The sequence below is a fragment of the Pseudopipra pipra genome, chromosome 1 (genome assembly GCF_036250125.1).
Source record: "Pseudopipra pipra isolate bDixPip1 chromosome 1, bDixPip1.hap1, whole genome shotgun sequence".
In the NCBI taxonomy this organism is placed as follows: Eukaryota; Metazoa; Chordata; class Aves; order Passeriformes; family Pipridae; genus Pseudopipra; species Pseudopipra pipra.
This window is the reverse complement of record NC_087549.1, coordinates 122,445,386-122,460,671: the sequence shown is the minus strand read 5'-3', so window position 1 is coordinate 122,460,671 and position 15,286 is coordinate 122,445,386. Positions and strand designations below refer to the sequence as shown.

Below are 15,286 nucleotides of genomic sequence, written 5' to 3'. Positions count from 1 at the left end.
GTATGATCTGCTAGCAAATCTCAAGCCGGGCTAGTTGGTGAGTTGAGTGAGTTGAGTGAGTGGTCTGCTTGACATGCAGGTCTAGGGGTGGGAACTGGAGAGACATATTGTCTGGATACAAGCTATTGAAGAGACTGAGCATTGAATGGCTGCTGCTGAAGGGACCTATATGTGTGTGTGATTCCAATATCAATTTAAAGCTGGACTAGCTGGTGAGCAGGAGAAGAGATGTTGGAGCCACCTACCAGAGACAAGTTGTCTTTGAGATTTATATCTAACATGACTCATAAACAACAGGAAAAGTGCTTTCTCAACATTTTACTTGATTTTGTTTAGGCTACTGGTGGTTTTGATCCTGCTTCTGTTTGTTATTTACATTGTAGGTTTCTTTTTATTTGAACCATGCATCTTTATGCTTCTTTTGCTTAAAATGCTTTCAATTATGCAGCCATTGTTCTGAAATTAGGTTTTACAACCAACAGGATATGAGTTACACAGAACTAAATAGAATTTATATTACACTGCCACTGAAGTAAAGTACTACAATAATCACTACAATTATCATTGCCTTATATGTCAAAGGTTTGTACATAATTAATATATTATTCATAACATGAAGACAGGTTTACATTTCGGTTCACATTTCCTTTTCATGACTTTTGGTTTTGAACACACATTGCAGCTTTTCCAAGTCTTTCAGATTTCATCTTCATAATTTCATCCCAGTATTATTGTGACTCTTAGAATTCATATCCCTAAAAATAGCAGACAAATAAAACAAAATCTGTTATAATTAGGTGAGACAGTGAGAAAGGAATGAAAGGAATCAAATTAAATAAGAAAAAAATCTTGGCTTCTGATATATCAATTATGTTTCCTGGCCTGAACTTCTACTCTACACATGTGTCAAATGCAAGTCAGGGGTAGCCAAACGAAACTTGGTTACAAAACAAATGGACAGTTCCAACAAGGCAACAATTCTGATAAGAAGGATGGTTATTGAAGAGCTGGTTTCAATTATTCTTAGTAATGGGCAGGAAATAGCTTTCCTATCCTGAAAAAAATTCTAAGAAGTCAAAAAAAATTTTTTCATCTTAACTTGGAATGAACAATCAAAATTCCAAATATTATCTCTGTAAGACGATCTGGGAAAAAAGTAGCTTGAGTGAGAAAAAAACATTTTCAAAATGCTGCTATTCAGCTTGGGTTTTTGTCTCTTTTTTTAACTCTAATTTGCATACACTTAGAAAATGGAAGAGTAATTTTTAGGTAAGTTTGTCATTTTATAGTGCTGAAATGGGATATTTTAATGATTTTGAATTTTTTTCACCAAAACTATAAATTTTCAAAATGGAACCTGATCTAAAAAAGCAGCAAGCATTATCCTGTCATATGAACATTTTCAGATATGGCTATTTGGTGACTTTTCATTAGAAAAGATTTTATGAAGAGATTCTTTATTCATTCTTTTGATGAAACTTTTTGATTTGATGAACTGCAAATCTTTCTTTTGGCAAATCGAACTTACGTTGAAATGTTTAGGAATATTCCTTGAGGAATTCTAGCTGTATTTGATCATCACTAACCTATGATTTAACATGCATTTTAATATATGGCGTGAACACTGTGTAGTATTACCTGGTTCAGATTCCTGATTGACAGTCAGTGACTTCCCAAATCTCTGTGGCAAATTTAGAAGTGATTGACTGGAACTTCTAACAAGTGGAGATCTCCCAAGCCTGTGTGATACCTTTGGAGCATGATAAGGTATGTTGTCTCCAAAAGCTCTTCCAAATCTCAGGGGCAAATTAGCAAATGGTTTAATGCTTCTTTCTTCTGGATAATTCCTTCCAAATCTAAGAGGTAAATTAGAATTTGGCATCTTGTTTACTGTAAAAGGGTTCATTTTAATGGTATTTTTTGATGCCCAGTCTTCCATTTCTTCAAAATTGAGACTCCTCTGCTTTTCTTCCAAAATATCTTTAATCTAAAGACAAATAATTTAAAAAAGAATAGTATCATTTTATAGGGCATTACTCCAGCTACCAGTCACACAAAGTCTTCATTTTCATCTTGCCTTAGAAAGCTGATGGGTAACAGTCTTCTTTTTTTTTTTGAATGTGTAATGCTTTTTAGCTGCGTTTGCTAAACTCCATATTACCTGTGTCATGATGTAAAGGGTAGCTGTTGCCTGAAAAATAGCTGTAACAGCATGACCCCTCTTATAGAGGAGTATTCTTCCCTGGGCATATTGAAAATCAGGCACTTTTGTTACAAAAATAAGTTTCCAAGCCTTAACAGCAAATATGTACAAATATGGTTTTAAATTTCAGTTAAAAGACACAAATGCCACTTAACCTAACTTCAATTCCTTGCCCCTCTTTGGTGACTTCCCTGTGAGCTTCTCCAGTTACTGGCAGAGAAGGGGAATGAGCCATTCCAGTTCATACTTCATGATTAAAACATTAAACAAACTATCCCTCTGATTGCACCTGCACACCCTTTCTAGAAGTGTATAAAAGACAGTAAGCTGAAGACCAGAGGATTTCACTAGCACAATTGAAATTGTATTTTGGTTTGAAGAATGTTTATTATACCATTGATGATAAGTCAAAAAGACAGGTTGGCTTTCATTTCCTAGGGAGTATTTGCAGGGCAGATATGAAAAATAATGCAGATGAAGTGTGCAAATTTCATTTGGCATCTATCGAGACATAATAAATGTGCAACCGTGCAAAGAAATTTTTATGGTCAATTCCAGAGTAAAATGTTAAGACCATTAACTATATTAGGCTTAAAATGTTCTCTGTTTATTATTATTCTTTGAATATTACAAGCATGCCTTTATTAATTTTGGATTAAAAATCTATCTGTTATATTATGTGCATAAAGTGCCTGACAGGAATATCAATTGAGACCCCACTGTGTAAGAATCATTTCAGAAAAAATCTCAGGCTAATCGAAAATCTGTATTGCAAGAAAATTGAAACATGAATTGATTTACATGGTATATATGTCCAAGCGAATGAACTTCCTGAAAATTCTTTCAGCAAGGTTTTTTCATACTGCTAGTGCTGTAATGCTGAATGCTGCACAATGAAGTTAGGAGAGCCTCTGCCAAAAAGTGCAATATGCTCAGGATCTGATCTACAGTTCCCCCAAATAAGGTCATAGTAATACAGATCTTACCTCGTAATATTTATCATCATCTTCTCTGCTCTCCAGACTGGACTTCATTGGTTCACTTAGGCACATACTAGTTGATGTTAGAAAGACCACTGTAGCTAAAGCAAACAGAATAAACTTCTTGGTTGAAATTACTTTCATTTTTCTCAGGTTAAGCTTGTTTAGAGAGCTCAGAATCTGTACAGAAAACTTCCATCTTTTTATATAATCAGAAAACAATTTTTTTTTTTTTTTGCTATTACATCAGCCTCTAAAGCTCCAATTCTTAATATTAATTAGGGAACCAATTTGAATATATTTGAAGAATGTTCAGAATTTCTTTTGTGAAGCTTTTTAAACAACATAACTTCTTATTAGGGATACGCTGACCTTACAAATGTTTTCTTCTGATGAAGTATGTCTTAATTAGCTAATTAAGCAACAACAGTAGGGATATACAATAGTCACAATGCTTCATCACCAGTAGATAAAATCACCTTGTTTCTTTCTTTTGTATTAGTGTCCTCAGAAGGACTATGAAAGGAAGCTTTCTCCATGTAAATATTTTTCTGCTTAAATGATCCTTTTGGATCATAGAATGCTCGTTTATATACTTATGTAGAGCTAGGGACATTTGGCCCATTGAAATTAAGTGCTGTCTATCGAAGTTGTTGATCAGGTCATAGGAGATGTTATGCGTCACTGTGATCTATTGACGTGCATAGAGTCTATGCTCTAAATTGGACAGGTTAATTTGCATTCAGAATGGATTAGACACATGCTTTTGGAACTCTGCCCATCAGTTAAAGTTTTAGAACTTTCAAAGGTTACGTTACATCTATATTCTTTAGGCTATATTTCCAATAGTATTTTTTAAAAAGGCATCTGCACTTTGCTGCATGCAGTGAAAACACTGGACTGCTCATGCATGTGCTGTCCCAGAAGGAGATTCAGGATGCACACTAAATGTACCCTTAAAGTTCACATTGAATCAGTTGCTACGTGGGCTGGTGAGCCAGACTAACATAAAAAAAAAAAAATATTGTGTTGTTCTTCCACTTGTTATTCTTAAATTCTTGAACTGATTTAAGTTAATACTTAAAATCAGCCACATATGGAGGAAACCTGATTACTTGTGATAAATACTCACACTGGAAACTGGACTCTAGACATGTTATTTTGCAATTTATCACCAGGGTTGTAAAATGTCTGTTCCATGCAGCACAGGAAACATTGTCTCAAGAGAACTTGTTTTATGCTGTGGCCATCATGGATAGTATGGACTGTTTATCAATTGACAGTATGTTACTGTCTTTGCTGGACAATGAAACTGAAGAAGTCGCAAGTAACCTCATTTTAGAATTAAGGTGACTGTTTTTATTGGTGCATGCATGGAGCCAATTCTACCTTAGATTCCCTGAAACTGAGATCCTGAAAGCCATAAACAGCCTTCAGAGGGAAATCCCACTGACAGATTTAAAAGTGAAAAGGGAACAGTTTCTCATAGATGAACTTCACCAGGTGGAGTGGTGTGAAAGATTCTGCTCATTTTTTATGTGACAGGAGACCATCAAATTGTTAAAATAGATGAGAATGGTATCAGCAAGCTAATTAGAAGCCCCTGTGAGAAAAGAATGAATTTTGATCAGTCACTGGCTTTTGTATGCCACTTTCCCTTGTTGTTGTACATACTATTTACATAATCTCCTCTTTGTTTCTTTGCTGTGTGAAATCCTTCTGGCCCTGGCTGACAGCAGAAAAGGTTGGGTTCAAACATCATAGAATCATAGATTTTTTGGGGGTTGGAAGGGACCTTAAAGATCATCTAGTTCCAACCCCCCATGCCATAGTCAGAGACACCTTCCACTACATCAGGTTGCTGCAAGTCCCATCCAAGTTGGCTTTGAACACTTCAGGGGATGGACATCCACAACGTTTATTGGCAACCTGTTCCAGTGACTCACCACTCTCGTAGTGAAGAATTTCTTCCTTATATCTGATCCAAATTCACTTAAGTTTAAATCCAGTCCTATCACTTGTCCTATCACTACAGGCCCTTGTAAAAAGTCCCTCTCCAGTTCTCTTGTAGGCCTCCTTAAGTTACTGGAAGGTGCTCTAAGGTCTTCTCAGAGCCTTCTCTTCTCCAGGCTGAACAAACCCATCCCTCTCAGTCCCCATAGGAGAGGTGCTCCAGCCCTCTGATCATCTTTGTGGCCCTCCTCTGGACCCACTCCAATGGGCCCATGTCCTTATTATGTTGGGCAGCAACTGTCTCTTTTCATCAAGGGCTGAATGTGGGTTCCTGGCTCTCTGGAGCCTCATGTCTGGGGGCTTTTTCAAGTTCCTTTTCTTTATAGCTACAATAAAGACAATAATGAATGCAATTCATGCTCTGATATCTATCTAAAGTGGTCATTTACCACTGGGCCTTCCTTTTATCTAGCTGCTGGTTTATGAACCTCTCTTGATCGATGGTCTCTCAATTAACTGTGTGAAGATATTTGCTTTCTAAATTAAATGGAATTGGCAAGATCCAAAAACTCTTCTGCATTTTTTTGGCACAAATACAAATTTTGTTTTCCCTAGATAGAACAGGAAAATGTATTGCTGTTGTCTAAGCCAAATCAGGCTTTCTTGACATTCAGCTTACCTCCTATGTATGTTGATTTTCTAATCAACATAAAGTGAAGTTTTCAGGTATTTTTCATGCCAGGCAGTCAGGGAATTGTATGTCCCTATACTTTCTTATGAATTAATTTGCCTTTAATTTGCCAGGAACTCCTTGGAAACTTCAAGTCAAGCAGTTACAATGATTGTTCATTATTGTTCATTCCTCATTGCATGAGGAAGAACCTAGTGCTCAAGTACCAGAATGGATAACGTGAGAACTCTTCATCAATGTGACTGAAAATTCTGCTATATTTAAGCCATCTTCAGTAGCAGTGTAAACTGGCCCAGATAACTTCAAACTGAGGCAGCTGAGGCATCCTGGCATGATCTACTAAAATTATTAATTTGCAGAGGGAAGACACATTTATTGGAGGCACATTGTGTTGGAGAAGTGGGCTGTTTATTCTCGAATTGCTCCAGCTTGATCCACAAAGGATCTGATTAAGGCATATAGAGGGGAAAGGGCTCTGAGTACAGCTGAAAACAATTTTCGAGTTCTTAGCCTCTGGTCCTACACTTGTTTTGTCTTGCTGTCTTACATCACTCATCAGCCAAGCTCTTCAGAGGACTTGACCATAACTGGACTTCTGTTTTGAAAATTCCCCAGTTCAATAGAAATGAGCCCTGACATCTATATGTGAAACAAGCCTCACAGGTAGGGTTAATTTTAAGAGTTTTCCCGCAAGTGCATGCTACAAACTAGGACAAGGTAACGTTTGCTTCTTTTTGTCTTTACATTTAGTGTAGGTAAGCACATTTGGCACATTTGACTCTTCATTTAGTGTAAGTGGGCACATTTTGGCACATATGTAGGAGCATTTTCGCTAAGTAGTACAACAATAAGGTGGCTCTGATTTGTCACAAGTTGATGGATATCTACTTAAAAAATTGGACATTAAAATAGAATTAGTACCAATGGCAAAAGTAGCTCAATTTCATAAGCAACTCCAGCGCAGTTATTTGATTCCAGTAAAAGAACAAGTTTTAATATTTCTCTTTCTTTATATAAGAATATACTTATAAATCCTTATCCATTATTAACAACACGTTGTGTGAAAATTGCATGTTATATGACTCATGCCACCAATAAGCATATGTGCATTTCCATAATGATAAATCATTCATAATATATTCATTTTGCCATTATGTATTATATGGCCTATCCTATGGCTCATTTTGAAGAAAGAAGATTTAAAAATGTATAATTTTTTTTCATTGGCAAGCAATTCTATTCACTTTTCACCCATTCCTATGACATGAAGTGGGTTTTGCTGGTTTTGCTCTGTTGTGCTTCGGTTCTGGTGCATAATGCAAGGGGCATTTGCCCTGAGTATATATGACTCTAAGCAGATAAATATACCTTCATTCCACTCAGTATCCTGACACTGTTTACAGATGTAGGCTGGATGTCCCTCTCATACTGATAATAAATATTTCTGTGATCAGAGAAACCAGTGAAGCTCAGTTTCCCATGACTTTTTGATTGAAGATTTAATGACAATGTATATTCTCTGAGGTCCAGTAACTATTAACCTTACTGTAGGATGTCTGCATGAGCAGCGTGTCTATTCCTGCCAAATTTTACTGAACTTGGCTTCTAGACTTGAGAGTTATCAAGGGTGACTGACAGACACACACTTATGGACAGAGAAACAGATTTGCCTCATTTCATTAGGAAACCAGTACTAAATCAGAAATGACTCTGCTGAAATACCACAGGTATAAAGCCTCAACATCAGTACAATTACTGAGGACACAGTGATGATTTCTATCTTTATTAATGAGGCATTAGCTCAGCTATTGGGATTTTTTAGAAGAATAGAGGAATTCACTCTACTATGAAAGCCCCCTTCTTTGTGTACTATAGGTTGGTATGGAAAAATAACATTTATGAAACCATTTTAAACCACATTTTCACCTATATGTAGCTCTAAGCTTTCCTGTTAGCTGGGTAGTAATAAACAGAGGACAAATGCATACAAATACCAAGGTACAAATAATCTTATTTTAATGTTAACCCCTAGGAATCAGTCACCAACTTTTGAAGATATTTTCCACCTTGATTAGCTGAATCCAGGATACAGATGTGTAACTTCACCTTTTTTCTTTCTTTTCTTCCTTTGAGCTTTTGGAGCAGCAGAACAGCATGAGAGACAGAAAACAATGAGAGGCTTGAGTTATTATGGTAACAAGCTGAAAATGACTTTGTCTTCTTGGTAAATAAGGTGTGAACAATAATTCCAGATTCGACAGGTTCTTCAGTTATACATTGGTGCTAGTAATAAAATAAACATGTTTTCAATAACATTTGAGATATAAATACATTCTTTTTTACTAACTACTCTGCAGAGTGTAATACTGTCCTTACCAATCTACTACAGCATGTAGCAGCTCTTGCCCATTCTTGCCTATTAAAAATTAAACCCTTTTACCATATATTATTAAAAGTGCTTTGGTTGGCTGCAAATCAAGAAAGACTTCATAAAGTCTTACAAGAACAAGAAATCTGATTAAAGCTACAGTCCACAGGCAGCAATGGAAAGTGCATGAGAAAAAAATACAACAATAAATTATGTCTTAAAAACTCCTTCAGGACTTTAAAAAATCATTAGTAGATTTTATTTGAATTAACTATTAGCCAAAGGACTCTTAATAGATTAATTATTCCATGTTCTCCCTTTACTTTTTCACTTTGGAATCTGTGTTAGTTATAGATTCAAATACCTTCAATCTTTGTTCTCCCACTTTTCAGAATGTTATTTTTCTAGAAGTATTGTGCTCATTTAATAGTTACTCTATGCCTTGTGTATAAACTCTGAGGAGTTTGAAGATTAAACTGCAGGTTAGCTGAATTGTGTGGTGTGGGGTCTGATTTTCACTGTAGGAAAAAATGTAAGCAATTTAGGAAAGGAAAAAATTAAGGGAAAACATTCCTGGGGAGAGAAAAAGGCTGCAAGCATTTTACTGACAAAGCTGGAGAAGCAGGTCCAGATTATTTGAAATAAAACCTCTCTATCTCATGTAGCTTTTAAAGGGAAAAAGGGAGAGAAAAATATGTTCTTCTCATTCTTGCTGTTTTACGATATTGATGTTAGACAGTATTCTGGAATAGAAAGTAATAATTCATTGGAAGTCCTGGACTTTGCATGTGGTGGTGAAGGAGCTGACAGTGCCATCACCGAACTTCATGTTGAGTGTTAGCCACAAGGCTTGTAACATCTCCCTGAAATTCTGTGGGATCTGCTGCTCCAGCTGGATCCCTACAAATCTATGAGGCCTAATGGGATTCATCCAAGAATCCTCAAAGAGCTGACTGATGTCATTGCAAAATCTCTCTCGATATTTTTGAGCGGTCTTGGGAATCCAGAGAGGTCCCAGCTGATTGAAAGCTGGTGAATGTTGTCCCAATCTTCAAGAAGGGCAAGAAGGAGGACCCTGGACACTGCAGGCCTGTCAGTCTCACTTCAGTGCCTGGTAAAGTTATGGAAAAGATTATTCTGGGAGATATTGAAAAACACCTAAAATACAAGACAGTTATTGATCACAGCCAGCACAGCTTCATGACAGGGAAGTCCTGCTTATCAAACCTGATTTCCTTTTATGACAAGGTGGCCTACCTAGTTGATGAAGGGAAGCCAGCTGATGTCATTTTTTGGATTTCAGTAAAGCTTTCAATACTGTCTCTCACAGGATCCTTCTGGACAAAATGTCCAGCACACAGCTGGATAAACACATCATGTGGTGGGTGAGCAATTGGCTCATGGGTTGAACACAGAGGGTAATAGTAATAATGGGGTAACATCAGACTGGTGACCTGTCACTAGTGGGGTTCCACAGGGCTCCATCTTACGTCCTGTGCTCTTCAACAACTTCATAAGTGACTTGGACGCAGGACTGGAATGGATATTAAGCAAGTTTGCAGATGAGACAAAACTGGGAGGAGCTGTTGACTCCCTCAAAGGCAGGGAGGCCCTGCAGAGAGACCTGCAGGAGACCCTGCAGACAAATTAGAGGACTGGGAAATCACCAGCCATATAGAGTTTAACACAGGGAAGGTCCGGATTCTGCACCTGGGATGGGGCAACCCTGGGTGTATGTACAGATGGGGTAATGAGATGCTGGAAAGCAGTGCCATGGGAAGGGACATGGAGGTCCTGGTCAATGGCAAGGTGAATATGAGTCAGCAGTGCCCTGGCAGCCAGGAGGGCCAACCCTGTCCTGGGGGGCATCAGGCAAAGCATCACCAGCCGGTTGAGGGAGGGGATTGTCTCGCTCTGCTCTGCACTGGGACGGCCTCACTTTGAATATTGTGTGCAGTTTTGGGCACTGCAATATAGGAAAGATATTCAGCTCCTATAGAGCATCCAAAGGAGGTCAACGAAGATGGTGAAGGGTCTTAAGGGGAAACCGTAGGAGGAGTGGCTGAGGTCACTTGGTCTGTTCAGCCCAGAAAAGAGGAGACTGAGGGGAGACCTCTCTACAGTCTTCAGCTTCTTCGTGAGGGGAAGAGGAGCAGAAGACCCTAATCTCTTCTCTCTGATGACCAGTGATAAGGCCAGAGGGAATGGCCTGAAGTTGTGTTAGGGGAGATTTAGGTAGGATATTAGAAAGAGGTTTTTCTCCCAGAGGGTGGTTGGACACTGGAATAGGCTCTCCAGGGAAGTGATCACAGCACCAAGCCTGACAGAGTTCAAAAAGCATTTGGACAACACTTGTCAGGCACATAGTGTGACTCTGGGGGATGGTCCTGTGCAGGGCCAGGAGTTGGACTCGATGATCCTTGTGGATCCTTTCCAGCTTGACATATTCTGTGATTCTCTGATTATGTTGAGGAAAAGTGAGAAGGAATGTGAGGCAACACAGCCACCATGCTGGGGACATGGCCAATAGCTGGAAATTACTTTCGAAGCTTGCAGAGAAATAATAATTCACAATTCTATCTCTAAAGGTCCCCAACCCACCAACATGAGCCTGGGGAGAAGTGGGGTAAACTTCTGACTCATTTCAGGCATGCATCTTCCAGTGCCAGTGTCAGGGATGTGGTCATCTCTGACAAACCAGGCCACCTGATGCTTCTTGCCAGCTCCAGAGGCCTGCCAGCTTCTTCCAGCTTTTGTTGATGTTGACCAAATAAGCTGGAGCCAGAAAAAGGCTTGACAGATGTCTCTGCTGTCATCTCACCTGGGAAAGAAATGAGGACTATCCAAGAAGGCAGGAAGCCATTGAGCAAGCCTCCTCCCAGGTCCACCTCCCAGGAAGAGGGTCAAGGTCTTCTCAGCTGGTTGAAATAGGTCTTGGGAAAAGAGGTACCAATTTGACAGAAAACAGACAAAATTACAATGCGGACAGCTGTCTGATTATTGCAGATCTTATGCAGCTTTCTTTGAAACTTGCTACTGGATATTTCTGGACAGCTTGGCTGCTTTAGCATTGACATTTTTATGGGCTTGTGAAAAAAAAGTCACTTTTTTACCCTACTTTTCCTCCATCTCAATTTATATATATATATATATATTATTTTTAATCTGAAATATAAAGGACAGATGCTTGTGAAGATCTGATCCCTGTGGTGTGACTATGGGACCAGAAAGTTTCTAATGGGACGACTTGGAATGATAAGGTACAAGTGAGTACTGGAACCCATGCATTGGCTGTTCTGCAGCTCATTGTGGTATCTCAGGGAAGTTGAATGAGGAAAGCTCATGAAGACATACATGCAAAAATAAAAGCACTGACAGGACAAATCTATCCCCATACAGGATGGGATATGCCATTTTTAAATGAAAGAATCTAGAGGGAAACACCAGGATTACTCGGGTTTAATTGCTGCGCTGATTTGAGGCCAATATATACTAAAACAGCTGTGTGCAACCTCACTTCATTTTGAAAGAGAATATTTTGAAACTGTTGCACAGGGGTCTCTAATTTATCATAGAATCATAGAATATGCTGAGATGGAAGGTACCCATTAGGATCATCGAGTCCAACTGCTGACCCTGCGCAGGACACCCCAAGTCACGCCATGGGCCTGAGAGCGTTGTCTAAACTATGAGTAAAGAACATCTATTGGTCCTTCCAGGAGTTACCAGTAGTGTCCAACATTTCTGGGATGGCCTGGAAATGGCCTGGAAGAGTCACTCTTTAATTATGTATTGGCTTAGACATCAGAAACTTCTAGTAAGACGCTGTTCCTCAAAATCCTTATCAAATGCCAAGTCAGTTCATTTGCTACTCAGTTCCCTGAACCTCACACTAATTTTCTTAAGAGACAAAATCAAGGGGTTTTAGTCCCAATAGCAAAGGAGTTCTGGTGGCAGTTGCTGCACTGCAAAGGAAGTGCCAGGAGCAATGAGAGCTGTGTGTTGTGCCAGTGCAGTAAAAGAGTAAGAGGCAGAAAGTGCAGGAGGAGAAGAGCAAACGTGGGCAGTCTGTGCAGGACATCGATTTAAATCTTAGTTCCTTGCTCTTGAATGTAAGAACTAAGTAAATTTTGAGTTATAGTGCTATAATTCCATTGCTGCATTGTGGTGACTGTGTAAGGCCACTTGAGCTCTCCTCTTACAGTTTATGATTTCACCACAATCCTCTGGTGGATTTACAGCCTTGTAATTTTTTACAGTAGTGAGCTGTTTATTTTTCTGTTTACAACAGTACATCACTGGAGAAATTGGTAACAGCCACCTAGTTCTATCAGATAGTTGACTATAGTCTTGCATTTGTTTTTGTAGCAAAAATTAAAATTTTTCTTTAGGAACAGGCTGACAGAGGCTGGGGACAGAGAAGGGAAGCTCCTTTTCTGCCTCTCTGTCTCTTTAAAAATTGTTTAATTTAGCAACTCTTTGTCTCGATGCAGGAGAGCATAATGACTACCAATTTCACATCTCTCTGTGACAAACAGCTGTAAGACTCCTACTTTCACACGGATTCCTTTCTCTTTCTTGCCCTCCTGCTGTACATTAATTTCTCAATTAAAGTTCATCTCACCAGCCTCTCACACAGGATATCACTGTAATAGAAAGCTGAGGGGAGGTCAGTGTGGAACACCACAGGTGGATGCAAGGACTGAGCAAGAGGCAGGTCTTGAGCTTGATCTCCCCCTAACACAATGCCACGGATTTTGTTTCAGAACAGATGGATGTAACCATTAATTTGATTAGTTGTGAGTGTGGTAGGGAGGTAATCACAGCAAAAGGGGATGAGCACAGTAGGCAGGTAATTTAAGTGTCATATGCTAGTCTGCTGTAGTGTCACAGCCGTATTCTGCTCCACAGGTAACTGTGCCAATTACTTAGTGCAAATAAATAAATATAGGCGTCTAACAATCAGCTCGGTTGGCCAATCTACTCATTGTACCCTGAGCACTGAGAGAGAAGACATCACAAACTTGGCAACAGTGCTGAAGAGCTGCTTAAAAGAGTTAAGTGTTTGAATAGAGAGGTAGGGGATACCCAGAAGCTTTTGATTTTATTGGAAGTAACTGACCTTGGCATTCAGAAAAACTCAGTGTCTCTACTAATATCTCTCAGTATAACTTCCAGTGATTTTACTGTAGGTCAAAAAGAATATCTGAGGCCAAAAGGAACCAAACCTCTGTCTCCACATGCAGACTAATGGACGTATAATAGACATGTTTGCAGGACTGTGGTTTTAGATGAACACAAATTATTAGAAAGAAGTTTTATTACAAACTATTTCTAATTCTAATTAGAAAATTAATATTGTAGAGTCATGGGATCAGTTACATGTGGGGGATTTTTTGTTTCTTTTTGTTGCAAACAACAAGGTGCTGGAAGTGACATATCATAATCATTCTGTCTTATTCTTGAGCCTGAGATGTGAAGTTATATACAAAAAAAATCTATCTTGATATCTACTTTGCCAAGAATCCTAAGATTGGACATTTGCTTGGGAAAAAAGCCCACATGTCCCCTACCTTGACTCTAAATCTACTGATTTAGATTGTAAGTTGGTATTTTCAGGGCGTATTTTTAACTAAACTATAGATAAAACCCTAAGATGCTTAGACATTAACAACTGGTTTTAGCTGGTGCTGTACTCAGCACTGGTCGATACAATATATACCCCAATTTTTAGTCAGAATTTTGTATGCTCTGTCCTAGATTAGGCCGTGGTAGTGCCTAAAACAGCTCATAATTTTCTATATTTTGCTTAAATGTAGACCTTGATTATTGGTAAAAGTATCTAAATTGAGCTATTACACAGTTTGGCTAGCATTCTTCCTTTGGACAAACACTGCTGTGTGCAAACGAAAGAGAAAAGCCACGCCAAAGGATTTATTCAGCAATGTCTCCCTTTAACCACATGAGGGCATGAGATGTTTATTTAAGAGAGTTTTTAGGCATATGATTGGGAAATGTATAAGGATAGGAAGCCTGCCTGCTAAACTGGGATCAGAATTGTCACTTGCTTTTTTTTGCAATCAAAATAAGCAGCAAACAATTATTGAAAATGACATTAACCTAAAATATAGTAGCAAACAAAAATACAGCATGAAAGGGAAAGAATATCAAAACAGATTTTAAATATCCCCATTAGTTAACCTGGCCTTTAAATATAGTTTTATGATTCTCTGTAAATAAAATCTGAAATCTTCCATATAACCCTGCATGTATGACTTTAATAACCTGAGCATTTAAATTAAATGAGGAGGCTGCTCTGAGATATAGCAACCTATATCTGGAGTAAATCCATTTCATTAATTGCCTAGATTACATTAATTTTTGTCATTGACTTGCAAGATGAGTAATATGCTCTATACATCACAGCCCAGATCCAGCAAAGCACATAAAATCATAGTTAATGATGTTAAGTGCTTGAGTAGTTCTCCTTGAGCACATGCCTTAAGCCGAATATGTATTGAAGTGCATTCCAACACAGAGAAAGTGGCACAATCAAACCTTTAATTAGTTTTAAAATGGAATTCAAAATGCAATGCAATTCTTTGCACTTTACATTGAAAAAAATGCATGCTTTGAGACTCTCTCGGGACAGACATGACTAAACCCATTTATCCACTTTGGTTTCCAAAGGGAATGAATGTGTATTGTTTTCTGCTGTTGTTCTACCCTAAATTTATAAATTTATTTTGCTCAGTCAACTGGTTTGTTTACAGCAGAATATTTAAAGACTATTTCCAAGTCTGGTTTTTATGGATTTTTTATTTATAAGATAATTCACCGATCTTATTCGTATTTAAAAGGTTGGAATTTTTTTACTTCTGTTTCTGTAATTTTAAATCAAAGCAAAAATGATCAGCAGTCACACTGTATAAGCAAGTGTTCACAGTACCTGAAAGCTTGGTTTTTTTCAAAATAAGTAGAAAATTCTTTTCAAAATAAGTAGGAAATCAGGATTTTGTACTGCACATTTTTGATCCAGGTATTTGATCCAGCTCACACATTTCAGAGGAACCATAAATCTAGGTCTTGTA

At 38.2% G+C, this 15,286-nt stretch overlaps 1 protein-coding gene across 1 annotated transcript; it reads right to left on the bottom strand.

The window, feature by feature from the left end:
• Window positions 1–303: 303 nt before the first annotated feature.
• Window positions 304–3,362, bottom strand: NPVF (neuropeptide VF precursor). Its single transcript, XM_064674722.1, has 3 exons — window positions 3,190–3,362; window positions 1,639–1,987; window positions 304–755 (listed from the first exon to the last, which is right to left on the bottom strand). The coding sequence occupies exons 1-3, from the start codon at window positions 3,325–3,327 to the stop codon at window positions 748–750; spliced, it is 495 nt and encodes a 164-aa protein (XP_064530792.1). The 5' UTR covers window positions 3,328–3,362; the 3' UTR covers window positions 304–747.
• Window positions 3,363–15,286: the final 11,924 nt, after the last annotated feature.

What these genes read in the sequence shown, in the direction of transcription:
- NPVF (XM_064674722.1), bottom strand. Translation starts at nt 3,327, where the DNA reads ATGAAAGTAATTTCAACCAAGAAGTTTATTCTGTTTGCTTTAGCTACA. An exon ending in ATGATGATAAATATTACGAG is followed by an intron (nt 1,988 to 3,189) that starts GTAAGATCTGTA and finishes ATTTGTCTTTAG; the next exon opens with ATTAAAGATATTTTGGAAGA.